General features: G+C 38.3%; 1 protein-coding gene across 1 annotated transcript in view; it reads left to right on the top strand.

Annotated features, from left to right (window-relative positions):
- The window catches only part of FSIP2 (fibrous sheath interacting protein 2), a gene marked incomplete at its 5' end in the record, with an annotated part of 166517 nt that overhangs the window by 48528 nt on the left and 102057 nt on the right, over positions 1-15932 (top strand). The window contains 3 exons of the mRNA XM_036765339.1: positions 199-1507; positions 1598-1839; positions 2050-8318. Coding sequence (XP_036621234.1) covers positions 199-1507; positions 1598-1839; positions 2050-8318 — 7820 coding nt within the window. The remainder of the gene's footprint in view (positions 1-198; positions 1508-1597; positions 1840-2049; positions 8319-15932) is intronic.

Raw genomic sequence — 15932 nt, 5'->3', positions numbered from 1 at the left:
TAGTGAAGCATCCACCCAAGTCAGTTCTAGCACAGTAACCATACCTATGCCCATGCCTGTGCCCATGCCCATGCCTGTACCTACAGCTGTGCCTGTGCCTACACCTATGCCTGTGCCTACAGCTATGCCTGTGCCTACGCCTACACCTGCACCTACGCCTATGCCTATGCCTGTGCCTATGCCTATGCCTGTTCATAGTACTGAATCCAGTGCTGCTTGCGTAATTGTAAAAGAAGAAATCCAGAACTTAGTGTCAAACATTTTTTCACAATCTTCTGTGGTTGGTTATGTTGAAGAAGCAATCAGCACCATACTGGGTTATATACAAACTGAACTTGACAATGAAAGACTGATTGCATCTGAAGAAACCATAATAGTCCTGCAGCTACTTGATGATATCTTCACTGAACTGAATGAGGAAAAAGAAGAAGAGGAAGAAGAAGAAGTAGGAGAGGTACAAGTAGATATTAATCAAAGTAAAAGGAAATGTCCCAGACTGAAAAGCCCTACTCTTCTTAAGGAAGAATACAGGCTCATAGGCACAACAGTGTCAAAGGTTGGTCCTGGGTCTGGAAAACCACTTCCACCTGTTAATGTTCCTGGAATGGTCTTATATTCAGAAGATGATAATGAAGAAATAGACAAAATGGTGGCAAGTGTCCTTGTGTCATCTGTCAGAGATCAGAAGGCACTATTGAGAGAACAGGCTATGAAAGAACACTTTAAGAAGGAAGTTACCAGTCTTGGACACAAGAGAAAAGTCAAATCACCTACAAAGCCTGCTTCCCATGGCAGAGTAGCATTTCGTGAGTGGGGAGTACAGTCTGAATTACAAACTTCTTCAAGTGAAGACAAGCTTGCAGAAGAAGTAAAGCCAAAAAAACAAATGTTAGGTTTTAGCCAGGATGAAAAACATCAAATACAGAAAGCATCAGAAAATATTGTTACAGACATTTTAACTGACATACTCAGAGAAATGATAACTATGCCCTCTAGTCAGACGAGCTATAGAGACGTTAAAGAAACTTCATCTTTTGCCTCTGAAATGTTTCATGAATTGTCCCCTGAAGAATGGATGGACCAAGTTAGGAATGACATGTTCTCGACATCAGAAATCAGTGTAGTGGCTAATGACATGACAGATGCAGTGCTGAAAATACTTCATTCAGTTTCATCATGTCAAATTTCAGATATTAACAAAGATTCCAGTACTACTTCACTTTATCAGTCCTCTGTAGATGCTCTAGATACTCCCCCTGAGATCAAAGAAATATATGGAATTCATCAGATTGCCCCATTGCTACCCAAAGAGCCACTGAAAATATGGTTTGAGAGTGACAAGAAGATGAAATCTCTATTCAATATAGAGCAAGCACAACCTCCCTGGCTTGAATCTCCAGCAACTGAAGAAGCACCTGAAGCTGATAATGTGAGTAACGAGATCATCCGTACAATCTTTAAAAAGCTGAAATCATTTGTTTTTCCAAAATTGCAAAAATGCTTTAGGCCAAGGCGCTTTGAAATGACTTCAATTTTCCGGAGACCTTCAAGCAGAGACCAAACACCTGTCCCTTCACGCTCAAAACTGTTTTCACCCTCAAACCTTCGATCACAACTTAGTGCTTATACAACCAAAGTTGTGAACATTGTTTTAGGTGCTATTCGAAATGGATTGGAAGTCAATAAGAAGAAAAAAAGTGTCAGGGAGCCTGAGACCCCAATAACCTTTGTAGAGGAAGATGATTTTCCTCTCTCTGATAAAGAACTGGAATCTGTTGTATCAAATCTCAATGATGATATTATGGCAAGTTCATTAGTAACATGCATTTGTGAGATGTTGTCTGGTAGAAGTACTGATAAAAAGGATCCTGTCTTTCCATCAGACATACCAATGCCTGACACTTTTGTTGAAAATGATTATATTGATGTACAAAGACGATCAACAAGTTGGCAACATAAAAAAACAATTGCCGATCATTCTTCTACTATTCAAGTGAAGGTTCCTCTTCAATCTCAAAAATGTCCAATTATTCCTTGTGTTCTACATAGTGTATTTAGTGGTAATAATGTCAACGAAGCAGCCAGATCTCAAGTGTTAGAAAGAATTGGTAATACATTATTCGAAATGTTGAACAAAATAATGGGAGAACCTCTGCTCCCTTGTTTGAGTCATGTATCTGTTCATGAAGAGTGTACTGACGAGAGTCTGACAGCAACTCCAGCACTGCACTCTAATATTCAGGTAGTTTCTAATGTCATTCTTGAAGACATCCTTGAAAAATTATGTTCTGAGATGGATCACAAACCCCCCAATTCTGAAATTAGGACAATCTCAAATGATCTAGATGAGGACAGCCTATATCCTACTGTAGTGGTGGAGGAAGTAGCCAAGTGCACAGATATAATGTCTTATATGGAATCCGATACTATCGAAGAAGAGAGTAAAGAGCTGTCTAGCCATGAGATGAAAAGTGCTGACCCTTCACCAAGAGTGAGCATACCAGGATTCCATAGAAATAATCTGAAAATGGTGGCTTCAGATATTCTTAAAACTGTTTTTAATAAATTAGAGGGCTTTGCCAATTTAAATTTGTGGTCAAGAGGTACCACAAGAAGCGAAAACCATGGTTGGATGTCACCACAAGCCAGTACATCAACCAAAGTGGAAAGTCATGATGATCATCTGCAATCTACTCTACAGAGAAATGCCAAAAAGGTATCAAGTGCCATTTTGAAGGCTATTCAGGTAGAATTAAATGGAAACACACAGGATTCTGAGACAAAAGTCAGCAATCCAGCTCAAGAAAAAGTGGTGATCAAAAATCTGGTCAATTTAATTTTAGATGCTGTGTCTCCAGAAATATGTCAAGAATCCGCGTCTGAAGAGAGAGGTATTGAATATTACCGATATAAGCCAGTCTACGGCAATTTTCTTCCTGGAGGTGCTGAGTCAGATGCATTTTTGGAAGACTCTGAACAAGCAGAGGAAGAAAGAGATCCACCAGGTGATGAGCATAAAGAGGATACTGGTAAGCAACGGGTTTTAGAAAAAACCTTAAAAAAGATTGAGGTGGAGCTGAAAGAACCACAGAAGTCACCCATAGTGCCAATCATACGAAATGTTTTAAATGAAATTTTCCAGAATGCTTTAGTTAATCAGCTCCACGTACTTCCTCTCTCCTATTCCCATTTGAGTGGCATTTCTCACTCTGCAGAACAACCTGTCACCAAAACATTCATTCAATTCACGGATAAAACTATGGGCACTTTGGTGTCTGAAGCAGATGTAACTATTGTCACAGATGATGTTGTTAAGACTGTATTTCAAAAGCTTTATTCTGCTGCCAGGGCAGAAAGAAATACAAACAAAAGTAGGTATAAAACTATCACACCTTCAGCCAATGCTCCTTTTCATGAACAAAGTAATCAAAGAAAAACGTCTGTGTATCTGACAGCACCGAATAGAGAATCACATCGGCTGCATTCCTCCTCCAATGTTGAGAGACTGACTAAGGTCAGTGTGGTTGAAGATATTGTACAAACAGTCATAAGCAATTTGGAATCTTTTGCTACTTCTAAAGTCAAATCTCTCTTTTATCCTCCAGTTAGCTTTACCACCTCAAAGGCTTTACCTACACCCCAACAACCTACTTCATTAAGCAAAGAGTTATTACCTACAAAAGATGTCCATTCTCCCAATGAGGAAATTTCTTATCCCTCAATGGATCTTAGTAGACCAGAAAATATGACCTCAGCATGTCAGTTGTCTGTCTCTAAACTAAATAAGTATGCCACAGAAGTGACTAGGAAAATCTTGCAAGGAATCAAACAAGAGCTAGACAAATTGAAAAGTCCTATAGTTGCTCATAACATTGTCGTGTCTGAAAATATTGCAAGCCAGGTTGTTAATACTGTTTTAGATATTGTGTCTACCAAATGCAAATCTGACAAAAACAAACTGGAGAAAGATAATAGTTCAGATCTACAAGAAGGCATTGTAGAAAAATTGTTTAATAAAACAGAATATCAAAGAGAACTTCAATTTCAAATACAAAGTATTATTGAAAATATTTTAAATGACATTTGTGAAAAAAAATTGGATGAGAATCATGTCCCACTTTCCCCAGTCACTATTCATCAGGATAATGTAGGAGCTGAACATCCAGCAGCAAGCCCTGAAGTGGCAATTGAATGTACAAATGACAGTAGCCCAAAACTTTCAATTCCTAAATCAGATGTTATCATGATTGCTAATGATATGGTGAACATAGTGCTTCAGAGTCTCAGTTCTGCTGTTACAGTTGGCAGAAATATAAAGGAGCCCATTTTGGCACATTTACCACTGATGTCTCTTTGTGATGTGATTTCAAAAACAGAAAGTGAGCCTCCCACTCTTAGGGACATAACAGAAGAAAAAATGGGAAGCGGTCCTTCTGATGTAGGAAAGAAAAAGACCAAGGCTATAAGGGTGGAATCTCCCCATGATGATGAGCAAATGCCAGTAGCAAAGACAGATGATGCCGGTCAATCTCTTTTTGACCCATGTGAAGACAATGCTGACTACATTACTAAAAGCATTCTGAAGAGATTGGAATCTTTTAAAAAAGAAAAAGAATCTTTTGCCACAGAAAGAATAGACTCCTTAGTTAGCATTGATTCACAGACTAAAGAAAAATCCTTTGTTGTCACTGAACTTTCCAGTCACCTACAGGATGAAGGTCACTTTCTTGTACCAGGCCAAGTCCAGTCAAATATGAAGGCCTTGAAATTAACTATGACCAAAGCTCTTCTTGGCCGGAATCTCAGAGATACTTCACTAGCCAGTTACAAAGAAAACACTGCATCTACAAGTCACCTGTCACAAACCAATCTTAGGGAGTATGCTGACATAATTGCTAGCACTGTATTAACAATTATCAAAAATGATTTAGACATAGAGATGCAAAAGATGTGTTCTTATCCAAATAATGCTTCATTTCAAGAAAATATCATAGCAAGTGAAATTGTTAACAACCTATTAAAGATGTTTGGTGATAAAATATCTTTAAAAGAAAGGTCATCTTTATCAAAGCTCCAGACAGGTATGCAAAATGAAGAGCTAGTGGAAGAAAGACAGGATAAAAACACTGGAATATCTCTTCTTTCAAAATATCCATTGAAACAAAGCTTATTGAGTTCTGAAAATGAAAGTCAGAGAACAATTTTGAAGGAAATATTTATGAGAAATGCTGAGTCCAGACAGGAAGAAACTGCCCCAATATTCAGCACAGTTGAAGATGTTTTAAATAAGGTGAATCAACGAATAATAGAAGACTTTAGCCATTTGCCTCCTTTTAATGAACTCTCTCACCTTATGTCTGAATCAAAAATGAAAACACCAAATGGGGCTCCCAAAAAATCTTTTCAGTCCAATATTAATATTGTAGCGAATGACATAGTTGATAGTGTATTTGGCACAATGTACTCTGTTGTTCTGACATCCATATATGAGAATGGTGAAACAGAGAGAGAAGTGAGTGCAACTGGCAATAAAGATATATTGGTGGCAAAAACACCATCTTTCAGTGTAGCTACACTGTCAGAAAAAAGGAGTGAACCTTCTCAAGCCTTAATGCCTCAAACTTATCCTCATTCGAGTGTTAAAAATGTGTTGTTGGAAGACACTGTATTGCACTGTTCTCCATTGAGAGTGGGTGAAGATCTGGTGCAAATGGTTCTTAATAAAATCATATCTTTTGCTTCCTTGAACCTAGAAGAGTATTCTTCCCCTGATGTTGCATCTGATGGTGTCCCATCTTCCCGGCAACATGTGGCTAAAACCAGCCCCAAGCCAGGTCTTAGGAGCAGTTTAAAAACAAGTTTGAAATTCAGCTCAGTGCAGAAATGTAAGGCAAAATCCCAGGCCATATCTGGTAATTCTAAGGGGAAGGGGAAGGCCAAAATACTCATAGAAGAAAAAATTGCGTTGAGAGGAAGTCGTTCCAAGTCTCTTTTCAGCCTCTCACATGTCTTATCGACAGGAGATGCCAAAACCACCTCCTTGCAAGCAAAATTGCCTATGTATGAGCTAAAAAACTATGCCAAATATATAGTGAGTAACATCCTAGAAACCATTGTAAATGAATTCCAACGGGTGAAATGCAGTAAAATGATGATCGACACAGGAAGTTTACCAAATTCTGACCAAATCATAGCAGCAAGTGAACTAGTTAATGCAGTTTTGCAAGGATTGTATTCCTCCAATTCAAATAACTTCACTTATCAGATTAAATCTGCACACTTGGAAGATGTGAAATTTCCAGAAAGGAAGTTCGGTACAGAGTCTCTTTCCAAATCTCAGGCCTGTTTTTTCTTGGAGAATGTTTCTTCACAGCTAGAACAAATTTTTCCTAAAGAAGGTGTTTTTAAGAAAATGTTTGATAAATGGCAAACAGAGTCAAATGACATGGAAAATGAAAAATATAAGCTACTAATGGTTGCTGAAAATGTCTTGAGTGAAATCTTAATAAAAGTGAAAGAGTTAGAATGTTCTGTTTCCCTCCTAAGGATGCCCCCTATTGAAGCTTGTGAAAGCATTTTCTGTAATAATTTTAAAAGAACACCTGCTAGTGTTGATGATTCCAAAGCACAGATTAATTTGTTTGGCAGAGAAATTGTTGAAATTCTATTTGAAAAATTACAGTTGTGTTTTTTGACTGAGATGCCCATTCCTGATAATAAGGAAACGCTAGCAAGAAAAAAAGAGCAGATTAATTCTAGGACTAAATATTTTTCCCCAACTGGACAGCTCTTGAGCAATGTACCTTCCTACAGTACAAAACTAAAGGATCAGATCTCTTTGAGTTCTAATAGCAGAATTGCTAGAGAGATTGTTGAGAATGTGTTACATACCTTGGAAACATTTGTAGATTTGCAATTTAAACATATCTCTAAATATGAATTTTCTGAAATTATGAAAATACCTATTGAAAATTTTTATCCTGCCCAACAGAGACCACTTAATAGGAGAATATTGCCAAAATTACAACCACTGAATGATTTTCCTGATGAGTCAAAGTTAAGTAGTATTATCACAAAGGAAAACATACAAAAAACGCTTTTTCAGGTTCATTCATTCCATTCACAACTGCGTACTTATGCAATTAATACCATTAGTGACATGCTAAGTATAATTAAGTGCAAGCTAGACGAAGAAATCAGCCAAGTGGAACAATCACCAATTAACATCTTAGAAGAAAACATGGTAGCCAGTGAAATCATTAGTAACTTAATGGATCAGTGTGTTCATTTCAGTGATTCTGTGCTTGAAAATATACCTAAGGAAAGCCCAGTTCGAGGAGCTGAAAATACTTATACTGTTCACCGAGTTGAAGTGGCAGCTAGCATGAAAATGTCCAATAGCACGTTAAAAGAAGTCACTATTCGGGAAAGCCTTCCACCTTTTCAAGTGCCTGGTATGGTGATTTTTTCAGAGGAAGAACTAGGAACATATAATAGGAATTCATCTAATATTAACTCATATACCAGATATTCTGCAGGAGACACCTCTAGAACTTCAGGCATAGTGGGCACACCTGAATCAGAACCAGGACCAAGCTCTAGTAGAAGAGAAGGGCGAAGAAAATCATCAAGGAGATGCAACTTTAACTATTTTGAACAAGATCCCACGCAACAAGAGAGTTCTCTTCCAGAAGGGAGTGTTTTACAAAAATTGTTCAAGAAAAATAATGAACCTGTTAATGTGGTATTGAAAGAAATTATGCCCTTTGTGAACCCGGAAGAGAATGAGGAGGGACCAAGAACATTTCACCGTGAGCAACTAAAACCAGGTATTGAGCCAAAGAATATCCATACAACTGTTAGTCCACTAAAAATATGTCTTGCTGCTGAAAATATTGTCAACACTGTTCTGTCTTGTTATGGCCTGGGGACCCAGGCACATGCAATGGGGAGCAATGTAGAGACAATCAAACCATTTTTCATGTCAAAGTCACAATCATTATCCACTGTTTCCTCACAATCTATAAACCAGGACGAGAGAAGTAATTTGCTTAGAACATGGGAAAAAAGACTCCGATCTGCCAGTGAAAAAGAATTCAAAAACCGTGAAAATCCAATATCTCGTGGAATCGAAGATTATACTTTACTTGAAAAGTGGAAAAACAAAACATTTCCAAGAGCAGATAAAATAGAAACTTTGAAAACATTTGATGTCATTACTTTTGCTGATTATGAACTGGGTCCAATCGAAATCAGCCAGATAGCAAGACATGTCACCATGTCTGTGGTCACACATTTCAAGAATCTCCAAAGTGAAGGTAAGTTTTCATCTAATTTCAACAAACTGACTAAAGAACCATAACCACATTAGGAAAAAAAATAGCTGACAATCAACTTTTTTTAAAATTAATTATTAAGCACTTAGTATGTCCTAGGCATTGTGCTAAATGCTGATGATACAAAAAAAAAGGCAAAAGCAACTCCTGCCCCCAAGGAGGTCATATTTTAATGTAAATAGCCAGGTACATACATGTACAACTAGATATAGAGGCGAGGGAAGATAATCTTAAGAGAGGAAGTTACTATCAGCTGGTAGGAATGGGAAAGGCATCTTGTAAAAAGTGGGATTTGAGCTGAGTCTTAAAGGAAGACTGGGAAACTAAAAAATGCAGGTGTATTCCTCCTTAGATTAGGAGAGTATTCCAGGCGTGGGGAGGAGACATCAAAGGTACAGAAACTGGAGAAGGAATGTTATGTGTGAGGAACAGCAAGTAAGGCCAGTGTAGCTAGTAATGGACAAGACTGAAGATAAGACAGTGGGAGTGTGACAGCGGGGGCAATCTGTTGGAAAAGATGTGAGGGAATGGGATAAAGGGTCTTTGTAGAGCAGTTAGTCTTATCAAAGAGAACTGCCATCTCTACATCCAAGACTGGAATGAAGGAGATAGAGGGAAAGATGTCTAAGTGATGTGAAAGAGGAGGAGAGAAGATAGAACTCTCAATGAATGGTCAATTTTTTTCACTTAAGGATAAGGTGAGGTCCTCAGTTGAGATGGTAGGGAAGCGGTACCACTGGGAGACTTGAGGAGAAATGAGAAGTTTTAGAACAGCTACTACAGAGAGTAAGATGGTGAGCTGGGGAGGAAAAGGGCTACTTTGCTGTAGTAATGGCCTAGTTGAAATTAGATAACATAAATTTGTAGCAGATAATAGATATTACGATTAGATAATATAAATTTTGTGAAATCAGCAAAGTTTTGTGATTTCCTCCAGCTCCATCCAGCAGCACATAAATATCAACAAAGGAGGTAGATGGTAAAAATAATCTGGGCTTCGGGTTTGGCAAGGCATGATTAGCAATAGGAGATTCAAAGTAGAGGATAATGTAGAGTTGAATTTGGCCACTAACGGATTAGGATAGGAAAGGGAGGAGAGTGTAGCCAGTGTAGGGGTAATAGCCTGGGAAAGAACTGAATAGGTGGAGAGATTAGAGATCATAATGAGGACAAAGAACAAGTATTGGGACCCTGAGGCATAGGAAAGATGGAATGACAAAGGATTATGATCAGATAAAAGAATTTCAGGATTCATGAACATGTGTGATGGCTCTAGTTTACCTTTCCAAGCTTAATACGTGTCACCTCCTCTTCACAGTCTACAGTCTAGCCTAATAGACCTACCTGCTGTTTCCCAAATTCAGAACTTCTATCTCTTACCTCTAGACTCTTACACAGACTGTCCATCATTCCTAGAATGCACTCTCTCATCCCCTCCATCTCTTAGAATCTATTTCTAGCTTCCTTTAGGGTTCAGCTCATATGCCATCTCCTATGGGAAGCTTTTTTTGATCCCCTCACTGTTAGCACTGCCTCCCTACTCCTCAAATTACTATGTATATGTATTTATTTGCTCAACTATCATATTCTCCTTCCCATCCTCCAGTAGACATAAGCTCCTTGTGTATGGGGATTATTTTTCGTTTCGTCTTTGTATTTCCATTTTCTAGCACAATGCCTTTGCATATCATTGGTGCCCAGGAGATACTTGTTGTAATGATCTGGATTGCTGTTGCTTATCTTGTCTAACCCACTGTGTATTTTTCTGTTTTTAACAAATACAAAATAATTTTGATGATTACTGCTTGAGTGTAAAAGATTGAGATTACTTCCCTTGAGATTCTAGATTTTTTTTCTTCCTTCCAATGAATTTTCTTATCATTTTGTCTAATTCTATGATAAAATTGGTATTTTGGTTGGTTTAGTGCTAAATCTGTAACATAGTTCAGGTTATGTTATATTTTTATTATATTGCCCATGCATGAAAATCTAATATCTCTCCATTTATCTTCTTTTATTTCTTTAACAAGTGTTTTATAGTTGTATTCACATAAAGCCTAAATGTCTTGGTAAGCAAACACTCATGTAGTGTATGCATTTTGTAGATATTCTCAATGGATTTTTTCCTAGCATTTTCTTCCAGTTCTACCATCTGAAAATGTTAATGATTTTTACAGATTTTGTAACCTACTTCTCTGAGTCTGTTAATCATTTTGTTTAGTTTCTTCACTGATTCTCTGGGGTTTTCTAAGTAAATTAATATGTCATCTGCAAATAAGGCTAATTCTGTCTCCTTTTTGCTGACATTTACAGTTTTCCTTTCTCCCTCTTGTCGTATTACTATAGCTAGCATTTCTAGAACAATAGGGGGACAGGACAACCTGGATTTCACAACCTTATATTTATCGAGAGAGCTGTAAGTGTTTCTTCATTGCAAGTGATACTGGTCCATGGTTTAGGGTATATGCTCTTGGTCATATTTTTAAAAGGCCCTCCTGTACCTGTATGTCCTGCGCTCTGAAGATTTCTTCTCTCACACTCATCCATTCAAACAGCCACCGCCCTAATTACTTCTCACCAGAAATACTGCAGTTGCATTTAGCCTATTGGTTGTTCTTCCTGCCTCAAGTCTCTCCCCACTCTCCCTTCGTTGTTTTCGTAAAGCACAGGTCAGATATAACACTCCCCTACTCAACAAACTCTGTTGGCTCCCTATTACCTCTAGGACCAAATATAAAATCCTTTGTTTGTCATTTAAAGCTCCTCATAACCTGGTCCAGTGGAACCCTGTTCCAGTGTCCACTATAGTCTATCCCTACTGGCCCATTTGCTATTCCTCCACCTCCTGATCTTGTACTGGCTTTTCTCCTTGCCTGGAATGCTTTCCCTCCTTATCACCACTTCTTAGAATCCCTGCTTCCTTTAAGACTCAGCTCAGGTGCCACCTCCTCTAGGAGGACTTTCCTGGTCTCTCTAGCCATGCTTTCCTTCTAAGGCTACCTTTCCTGTGTTCTATATTTATCTATTATGTTATCACCTCTATGAGAATGTAAGATCTTCGAAGGCAGAGACTATTTTCTCTCTTTTTCTGTATCCCCAGCACTTAGCACAAGGCCTGGCACATAGAAATTTTTAATAACTGCTTGTTGATTGCTTGTGCATTATTAATGATATAATTTTTCTTCTGAGGACTGCTGTAGCTGCATCCAAAAAATTTTATGTGTTGTCTCATTGTTATAATCCTCTTTAATGGTTATTTATTGTTCATATGTTTTATTACCCACTCATTATTCAGAATATTGGTACTTAATCTCCACTTAGACCTTATTGCTTGCTTATGTCCCCATATTAATTACTATTTTATTGTGTTGTGATCTATAAAGAATGTACTTCCTGCCTTTTCATATTTATTTGTAATTTTTGATCAACTGTAAGCACACTAAATGATGATGTGAAATATCACATTATTTAATGTTCCCATTCAAAGGTGTTTCAACAGTCCGGCTAGCAGCTGCTGTGGGGGTGTAAAATCAACAACAACCAGCTCACAGAACGCTGCAGAAGCCCAGGTTCTTTTGATCTGCTTTACTAAGGAAAGCAATGTTAAGGAGTTAACAAGCTTACTTTAATTCAGCATACAAGTACCATTCAGTTAGTTCAGGGGGAAAAAACCAGCACCATGAACTTCAGAGCAAATACAAACAAATTATAAACATCGACAAGCAGGCCAAATACAACATCTAAGTTCAGCCTGGGAGCTCATAACAAGGGCTGGCCCAGCGTCACACGGACCACGACGGCTGTGGGTCAGAGCTCCAAAAAAGAAAAAGTCAGCCCCTGGTTTTATGTCTTTTTCAGGGTCAAGGGTGAGTCACACATGAGACTCACCCACATGACCTAAAATCGTCACAAAGATGCGACTTAAACCCACGTGGTCTAAAAACCTCTGATGTCACAAATATGTCACTCAAACCCATGTAAACTAGGCTTTCCCTTGAGGCAAGGAGGTCATCAAGGACTCCTCATTTAATCAAGGAAATAAAGGCCAGACTCTTCAAGGGCACTTGGTTGAACTAAGTGCTAAGAGCCCATTTTGATTGCCAACACAAAAGGACAACACAAGTCTTTCAAATCTCTTTTCTAACAAGTCTGTTCAGCTGTTTCCCCCTTTTTTTCTTCCTGATAACTTATATCCAGCTCTGAAAGAGGAACACTATCTGACAGTCATGTTACTATCTATTTTTTTGCTTTTCAGTCAGCTTTTCCTTTAAGAACTTACATACTATGCTACTTGTTGTTTTTCCCAAAAAACTGCTGCTTTTTTTCTAGTCCTTCATTTTTACTCTGCCTTTATGTTTTTATGTATTTCTTATATGCAGCAAATTGTTGAGTTTTGTATTCTTCTGTTTTCTTTCATTTTTGCTAGAAAGTTTAAACCACTTACATTTAAGTTTATTATTGGTAGGTTTTTGTTTTCTGCCATTTAATTCTTTTACACTGATTCTCTCCACCCTTTTGTACTTCTTTTAAGTTCACAACTAAACCTTGAGATTAGTTTTGCTTAGAGTAAATTGATTCTAGTCTTTTTCAACAGATTCTTCTCACTTTCCTCCCATTACTCTGACCCATCTCAAGGTCCTCAAATTTATTTTCTTTATATTCTCTTTAAAAAAATTTTTTCCAACAGCAAAAATCTACCTTCTTTCCCTCCCATCCACACTCCCTCCCCCATTGAAAAAGAAAGAAAAAAACCCTGTTTACAAATTAGCAAAACAAATTTCTACATTAGCCATGTGCAAAATAAAAAAAAATTGTCTCCTTTTGCATTCTGAATTGTTCACCTCTCTAAAGGGAGGCGTATAGCTTGTTCCATCTTAGTCCTCTGAAGTCATGGTTGTTCATTACATTGATAAAAGCTCCTACTTCTTTCAAAGTTGTTTGCACTTACACTGTTGCTGTCATTTCTCCCGGGTCTGCTTATTTCATTTTGCACCAGATCATACAAGTCTTCCCAGATTTCTCTGAAACCATCGCCTACATCATTTTTTTTTACAATGCAATGTTATTGCATCAAATTTTACACTGTAAGTTGTTCCACTATTCCCCAATTGGTGGGTACTCTTCAGTTTCCAATTCTTTGCCACCTCAAAAAGAGCTATGAATATTTTTGTACATTAATATTTAGAGTTTGCTTTGCTTAGGAATAATCTCATCCCTTAATCTTTTGTTGTTGTTTACTCATTTTCGGTCATGTCTGACTCTTCATGACCCTTTTTGTGGGTTTCCTTGTGCAAAGATACTGGTTTGCCATTTCCTTCTCCAGCTCATTTTACAGATGAGGAAACTGTGGCAAACAGGGTTAAGTGACTTGCCGGGGGTCACACAGCTAGTACATTCTGAGACTGGATTTGAACTCAGGCCTTCCTGACTCCAGTTCCAGCGCTCTACCCACTGTACCACCTAATTTCCCTTATCCCTTAATCTACCTTCCCTCTAATTCCCTCTTCTCCTCATTCCCTCCTATTTTCTTGTTGAGTGAAAGGTATTTCTGTACCCAGCTGTATGTGTGTATGTAGTCTTCATTCCTTTGACCAGTTCAGATAAGTGAGGTTCAAATGTCAGCTGCTCTCCTCACCCCCTTTTCCTTGTGTGTATGGGCTTCTACTTGATAAATGTCCATAACCTTCCTCTCTCTTTACACCCCTACTGTATTTACTTTTTCTTCCCTTTTCATTCTTCTAAGATCATCAAGACATAATAAGACCAATCCTAAGCCCTCTGTCTAAATTAGACTCCCTCTGTGATCCCTGATGACAGTCAGATGGTTCACATGTACCATCTCCCCAAATAATAATGCAAGCAATTTATCCTTGTTTAGTCCCTTATGATTGTTTGTCTATGCTTCCCTTTTTATGTTTCTCTTAACTCGTGTGTTTGCACTTCAGAGTTTATACACAGCCCTAGCCTTGCCATCAGGAATACTTGGAAGTTCCCTATTTCATGAAAGGTATATTTTTTCCCTTGTAGGGTTATACTCAATTTGCTGGAAAAGTTATTCTTGGCCATAAGGCTGTATATTTTGTCTTCTAGAATATTGTAATCCAAGCTCTCTACTAATTTTACTGTTAAATCGTGTGTGATCCTGTGACTCCCAAGTACTTTCATTCTTTATTTTTAGCTGATTTTGCAGTATTTTTTCTTTGGCATTTAAACTTTGGCTTATAACATTTTGGGGAGTTCTCATTTGGGGGTTTCTTTCAGATGACCAGTGGATTCTTTCTATTTCCACTTTGCTCTCTGGTTCTAAGACATCTGGGCAGTTTTATCTTAAGATTTCTTGAAATGGTCCAGGGAGGTAGAAACTCCCATGAGACTCAGGGACTCCCCTGAGTTCTCCCCAAAACCCCTCCAAAGAACTTTAAATAATGCCTCAAAACATTCTGGAGCAGCAGAACCCACAAGAGGATGAAATGAAACAATTTTCCAGCCCAAGACAATTTAGAAGGTCAGCAGGAGAGATCTGTTACACTGAGAGTGGAGCACAGTCCAGCACAGGCCTCCCTCCAGCAAACTAATAGTAGTCCTTGGGGGATCAGACAACTGGTTAGAAGGAGATTACAGGGGTCCCTTTGCTGGCACCAGAGGTATGACTCTGTTGCATTGCCCATACTTGGATCTGGGTCACAGTCCTGGGTCTCTGTCACAGGATGTGGAGAAGCACTAACATACCAGAGCTTGCAGCTGCAGGGGAGCTAGGTCCCTGGTCACAGGTCCAGGGCAGAAGAGAGTGCTCGTGGTAACTCACAGATGAGAGCACAGGCCAGGAGAGTAGTAAACACCTCTCTTTAGATCATACCACCTTTGAAGAACCGAAAACAGGTTCCCAGAATTATCTCTGAAAACAGCTACACAAAAAAACCTGAAGCCTGAGACAGTGCTGCCTCAACTCTGAAAGCAAAACCCCACTTTATCATAGAGTTAAAAGTCAAAAAATAGGCTGGAAAAATGAGCAAACAACAGAAAAAGATCCTGACTATAGAAAACTACTATGGTGATAGGGAAGATCAAAACACAAACTCAGAAAAAGACAACAAAGTCAAAACTTCTACATCCAAAGCCTCAAAGAAAAACATGATTTGGTCTCAAGCCATGGAAGAGCTCAAAAAGGATTTTTAAAATCAAGTAAGAGCAGTAGAGGAAAAATTGGGAAGAGAAATGAGGATGATGCAAGAAAATCATGGGAAAGAGTCCAACAGCTTGGTTTGGTAAAGGAGACACAAAAAAAATTGAAAAAAATAACACCTTAAAAACACAGAATAGGCCAAATGGTAAAAGAGGCACAAAAATCCAATGAAGAGAATAGCCTTGTAAAGCATAATTGGCCAGATGGGAAAAGATATACAAAAATTCACTAAAGAGAAGAACTCCTTTAAAAGATTTCTTGAAATATTATTTTTGTGGGAGCAGGGGGAAGGCAGGGCAATTGGGGTTAAGTGACTTGCCCAAGATCACACAGCTAGTAAGTGTGTCATGTCTCTGAGGCTGGATTTGAACTCAGGTCCTCCTGATTCCAGGGCTGGTGCTCTACTCACTGTG

The sequence above is a fragment of the Trichosurus vulpecula genome, chromosome 6 (genome assembly GCF_011100635.1).
Source record: "Trichosurus vulpecula isolate mTriVul1 chromosome 6, mTriVul1.pri, whole genome shotgun sequence".
NCBI classification, from domain to species: domain Eukaryota; kingdom Metazoa; phylum Chordata; class Mammalia; order Diprotodontia; family Phalangeridae; genus Trichosurus; species Trichosurus vulpecula.
The sequence above is the reverse complement of the archived record's forward strand: the minus strand, read 5'-3'. Positions and strand labels throughout refer to the sequence as shown.